The sequence below is a fragment of the Struthio camelus genome, chromosome W, assembly GCF_040807025.1.
Source record: "Struthio camelus isolate bStrCam1 chromosome W, bStrCam1.hap1, whole genome shotgun sequence".
Taxonomy (NCBI): Eukaryota; Metazoa; Chordata; class Aves; order Struthioniformes; family Struthionidae; genus Struthio; species Struthio camelus.
Window position 1 is genome coordinate 48,292,678 of NC_090981.1, and position 6,000 is coordinate 48,298,677.

Here is a 6,000-nt window from a genome sequence, read left to right on the forward strand (position 1 = left end):
CACAGCTATCAAATGTGTAAATGGAAAAGGAGCTTTTTATTCTCTCCCGCAATAACACAGCAGGTGCTCAGTAGATGGTATGTTTTCATCTATTTTAGGTTCTTCAGAATATGGTGCACTGTGCAGATCTAAGCAATCCAACCAAGCCACTCCATCTCTACCGCCAGTGGACAGACAGAATAATGGAGGAATTCTTCCGTCAAGGAGACAGGGAAAGAGAGAGAGGAATGGAGATAAGTCCCATGTGTGATAAGCACAATGCATCAGTAGAAAAATCACAGGTAATTAATTCGAATAGCAGTCAAATAACATACTATGGCATTTTAATAGAAAAGGATTCTTTCCCTTTTACAGACAGCCATTCTTTTCAGTTTGCTGAACTTCTGAATGTAGATTTTTTTTTCCCTAGTTAATGCAGCATCCAAGTAGTGAGTGTGGGGAGTTCACTTACTGCGAAAACATAGGGCATAGCCGTGTGTTTGCTGAAGAGATTCCATCACTGTAGTTACCTGCAATGAAGCATATGTTTCAGAAAAGAATATTGCATATCTACTCATTAGGATTTCCTTCAAAAGCAGAACTAAATGTAAAACAGCTGTTTGGCTCAGTAGATGCAGTGGAGTTGTTTTGAATGAACAGTTCATATGAAGACCAATCCTTTCCAAGTCCTTATCCAATATCCTGAATCAGACGTTCGAAATGCTAGAAGAACCTATCTTCTACGTAGAGCAGCATGGGTTCCTTTCAGCCACCTTCAGGATAGTGTTGTGGTGCTGTCTTCCTTTTTGCCAGCCTGAATATCAGAAGCGTCTGCCTGTACAGAAAAAGCATTTGTACAGAAAAAATAAATGTGACTTTTATGCATAGTTGTTTATTTCTTTATGATTAAGATCTCATCCGACTTTTGCATTATTTGAAACAGGTGGGGTTTATAGACTACATTGTTCATCCTCTGTGGGAGACATGGGCGGATCTTGTTCACCCGGATGCCCAGGATATCTTAGATACGCTGGAGGACAATCGAGAATGGTACCAGAGCACAATCCCTCAAAGTCCCTCTCCTGCACCTGATGACCAGGAAGAGGGTAGGCAGGGCCAAACTGAAAAATTCCAGTTTGAACTAACCTTGGAGGAAGATGGTGAGTCAGACACCGAAAAGGACAGTGGAAGTCAAGTAGAAGAAGACACCAGCTGCAGTGATTCCAAGACTCTTTGCACCCAGGATTCAGAATCCACTGAAATTCCTCTTGATGAGCAAGTAGGGGAAGAAGTGGAAGAGGAGGAGAACCAGACAGAACCCTGTGTAGTAGAAGACCATTCTCCTGACACGTAACAATGAAGACGCAGTCGCTTTCTCTCTTGTCCTCTCTCATTCTCTTCCTCCTTCTCTCTGTTATTTTTTTTTAAGTAGAAAAGGTTTCCAAAGTGTGTGTCACGCGCTACAGCCATGATCACAACTCACTGTCATCTGCCAGAACGTTTGTCAATCAAAACTGACCTTGATGACTCAGTTTGGCACTCAGGAATATTGTAACCAGAATTTTCACCTCCATGGCATCAGAAAGCAGAGGGGAGAACATCCATAAACTACATTTTAGCAAGCTCTCCATTTGGCAGATTTGATTAAATAGAGGAAATGTTTTCAGAGGAGTACCACCTGCCAACCAAAGGCTGGTATGCTTTGATAGCTTTTGATTTCATTTTATTTCACAAGCAAAGCATTGAAAAATGTTCATCATCGGCGGAAACAGAAAAGAAACTGAGGTTCCTACTGGAAAACAAATGCACATAAGTGATGGGACACAACATGAATCTGTTACCAATAGGAAGATGAGCTGTGGAAATTGCATAATTTTCTAATTTCAAGTCTTCCTGATATATGACTGAAAAAAGTGTGACCCAGTGGGTTGCACTAACCTCTGCATTTTGTATAATATGTAAAAGATCTTTTGTAGAGCTTACTTTTATTATTAAATGTACTGAGGTATTATATTTAAAGAAAAACACTTTCAGACTTCATCTGCCACTGTTTTTTTTTTTTTTTTTCCAAAGAGTAACTTGCAAGTTTTCAGTACAAATCTGTGCTACACTGGATAATACTTCTGGGTTTTTTCATTGTTTGTATTTCTTTCCTTCATTTTTGCACCTTAGAATTTCATGGTAATATTGAGCTGTAAAAGTCTGTCATTTTATATATTAATGACTTCCATGAATATCCTTTATGTTACATAAAACTCTTTCTGTATGATGACATCTATTCTTTAGTTTTATCAAAAATTTCCCAGACACATTAGAGGAACTTAGTTGTACTCTTCTCCTCATAGTGGTCTGGTCCTGCCAATTCTGTCTTACTTCCAAAACTAAGCTTTACACACATGGTCTAATTGAAACCAGCTGGACCATTAAGATGAGGATTTGCAGGACTAAAGCCAGTAAAAAAGGTCATGAATTGTCTTTTTTTAAATATAAAAACGATTCTGTTGTATTAATTAGTCCCCCTCAAACATCACTTTCAGGCTATTTTTGGCTGGGTGCTATAGATTGCTGAATCAGAACAGACTAATATAATGTATGGAATACTTGTTTTGGCAAAAAAAACCCAGTATAATATTTCCAGTTTTGTCTCCCTTACTAACAATTTATGTGTCAGCTGTCCAGTTAAACCATTTCCTAATCTGAGGCATAATAATGATCAGCGTTTTTTATGGTTTTGTTGCCTGAAGAGCCAGATCAGTCTTTTTCTTATGTTTTCTTTTTTTATGTTTTCTTTTCCTTATATTTTTAAGTAAATGAGCAGTGCTTCATGAGAGTTGTGGTTTACTCCACATTGTTTTAATCCTAGAGGTTTTCATCCTTTATCCAACTTGTGCTAATGGAATTGTACTTTTAAGTTTTATTGTTATTGAAAGTTTTTGTGACTTGGAAAGTTAAAGGGAGTTAGGAGTTCGTATTTGTCATTTTGCAGTCCCGTTAACTGGTGACATGAAACGAGAAGGAATTTTATCTCTTCTGTTAGACCCTTCATTAAAGTTGTAGTTTTGAGTGTAGGGAAATAGTTGCCTAGAGAAGTTAACAGAGTCCCGCTTTGTAACATTCTGGTAAAATGGCAAGTTCAAGATGATCTCTCAACAAAACAAAACAGACACAGCCATTATTTCCCTTGTTTGTATTCTTTTTTTTAATAATTTGTGGATATGAATAGGTGTCTATTTAAGTGTCCGAGATCTAGAATGAAAACCTATTTAAAACCTATTCAGTAATAATTCAGCTTTTAAATGCCTTTTGCATTCTTCTATATCCAGCTCATAGACTTCTCTACCTTGGGAGGGCACAGGGCCTTAGCACAGAAGATACTGAAGGAAGAAAGAGAATTAAGAGACCTCATCTTTTTTTCAATTTTTGACTTTTTTTTCTTCTTCATTTCTCCTTGAACCTGAACCCACCTAAAAATCCTTTCAGTCCCCAAGAGTGCCTGAAACCTTAATAATGGAAAAGCAATAGAAATTCCAAAATAATCAATAGGGACCTGAAAAGGTTTTGTATCTGCACTAATTGAAAGTAAATAAAGAGAATAACACCATATTGTAAGATATACACCCATACATATGGACAATCAAATAATAGAAAATTATATAATTTCTTAGAGCCAGGGATATAATGCACTGTACAATCTTTTTTTTTCCTCTTTTGCCAAAGTGTGTTTTTACATTGCACACTGCTTTGAAACAATACAATGTACAAGTGGCTTTATGTGTTCTAAATATTTTTGCCATAAGAAAATGCAATGAGTTGGATATTGAGTGGGGAAAAAAGAAAATTCACATTGCTTATAAGAGTACACTTTAGCTTGCAAGTTACTGTACTCAGTAATGCTGTATTTGAATTTTAAAACTGTTTTGTGTCATTGTTAAAAAAACTATACTGAAAGACTATAGATAGAACAAATAGCATTCAGAAGTTTAAAAAACTTGAATGGTATGGATTTTACAGAAAGCTTTGACAGTTCTTTTAAAATGCATTATTTATTTTATTTGTGCCATGCATTTTTCTCACCAAATGACCTTACCTGTAATACAGTCTTGTTTGTCTCTGTTTACAACCATGTATTTATTGTAATGTACATACTGTAATGTTAATTGTAAATTATCAGTTCTTATTATAACATCATCCTTGTCAGGGTGGTGTTGCTATATTTGGAAACTCTTGGTGAGAGAATGATTATTGTGTATACATATTCCTTGTACATTTTTTTTCTCCTGTAATATATTCTGTGTCACCTTAGAGCTTGTTTATGGAAGATTCAAGAAAAGTATAAAATACATTAAGATATATCAATAAAAAAGCTGCAGGTCTTTGGTCCCAGGGCTGTGCCTTAACTTTAAACAATATTTTCTTCTGTTTTGCTGCATTTGAAAGTAAGGTAGCTGTGGGGCAAGGGCTGGGCATTTCTACCATATTTTTATTTGCTGGCTGATGGGGTTACTAGTACAAGGTAGTATATATATTACAATGAGCTTTCACCCATGACCCCCCCCCCGGAAGTCCCAGCTTTTCCAGACTTCTGGCAATATAATTGCATTGCTTTTCTGATTATCTTTTTTACAGACTATCATCAGGGATTATTGCAGCCATTACTTGCTACTAAAAAAAGTAATGCTATATTTCAGTACTGAGCTTTACTGAAACAGTGTTGGAAATTGTACTATGTAGCCAGCATCTCTAATAAGCATTTGATTCTAATGCATATTGGAAAATGAAATAATTGGAATTAAAGGGTTTAATTTATACACTGTGTTCTTTTACAATCATCCTTAATATTCCTTCTTTATTCAGTAGCACCAGTTATCACTGTATAAGCAGAATCCATAAAGTAGGACAAAAGACAACCTTAATCTTAGAAATGCTTTCCAACACTAATATTAGTGTTATAAGCAGCCAAAGCTTTTATTTTGTATAGCTGTATCTAAGGCTTTGTACAGGTGTGTATAGCATAATGCACTAGGTCTATAGGAGAAGGGTAAACCTTTAGATCTTTTAATAACACTAGTATTAGTTTTGCAAGTTGGACTCTGAGCATCCCTTGCAGTTTGAATATCACATTGCTCTCGACCACGCTGAACTCCTGATAGCAGTGAATTTGCCAGTGTGAGGTCAACACCTCTTCTCCATCCCAGCGATGCCCAGCCCTTGTAGCATGCAACTTCAGTGAAAGGAGAGATTCTTTTTCAAGGAAAAACAGAGCCTCCTTTTTGACACAAACTGTAGATTTTAGCAGCCCTGGCCCAAAGGAATTTGATTGCTTTTGTTTTAAACAGTATAAAAGGGACACTATAACGACAGAAATCCTGAACAATTTTTTGTTATTGTTTTAATTTGATTTTTCCTTTGGGTATGTCTTGAGAGTGGCAACTTGTGTGACCATTGCACATGATGATTCTTTCACTGGTTTCTTAGCCTCTCTTACAGCCTATGGGATAGTACTGTACATCAATACCTTCATATGAAATTTTTATATGCAATGGAAATAAAAGCATGGGTTGATTCTGCCTAGTTACTGTACTTGATTTTCTTTTGCAAGGTAAATCTTTTGTACACGTGAGCCATAGTTGTGAGCTCTTAAGAGAAATAACAATGCCAGAATAGTTAGATGACTATATTTTTATCACCATACACTGTTTTGGACACATAATAAAAAATAAATGTGAGTTTAAATCAGAAAAGTCAGTCAAATGCAGTATATTCATTTAAAAAGTCTGTTCTAGAAAGGGGCTATACAGATGTACAGAAAAGGAATCACTTTCAAGTTCTGGGAAATTTTGCCATTGACTTCAGCGGCAACAGAAGCCTATCCTGAGAAAATAAAATCTCAGTTTTAAAGGAAGTAGGAGACAAAAGATTGCCTAGAAGAGCAATACATTGGGATACCATTAAAAAAAAAAAAGAGTACCATAGTTAAATATTCACCAGACACTCTCTGCTCTGAACGGATGCTTAAAAAGA

General features: G+C 36.1%; 1 protein-coding gene across 7 annotated transcripts in view; it reads left to right on the forward strand.

Moving 5' to 3' along the window:
• Window positions 1-5,677, forward strand: part of LOC138064098 (3',5'-cyclic-AMP phosphodiesterase 4D) — a 402,077-nt gene extending 396,400 nt beyond the window's left edge. For all 7 annotated transcript variants that reach the window (XM_068925073.1, XM_068925074.1, XM_068925077.1 and 4 more), the window contains exons 14-15: window positions 99-281; window positions 923-5,677. In XM_068925073.1, coding sequence (XP_068781174.1) covers window positions 99-281; window positions 923-1,333 — 594 coding nt within the window. In that variant the 3' untranslated portion in view covers window positions 1,334-5,677. The remainder of the gene's footprint in view (window positions 1-98; window positions 282-922) is intronic.
• The last annotated feature ends 323 nt before the right edge of the window (window positions 5,678-6,000 follow it).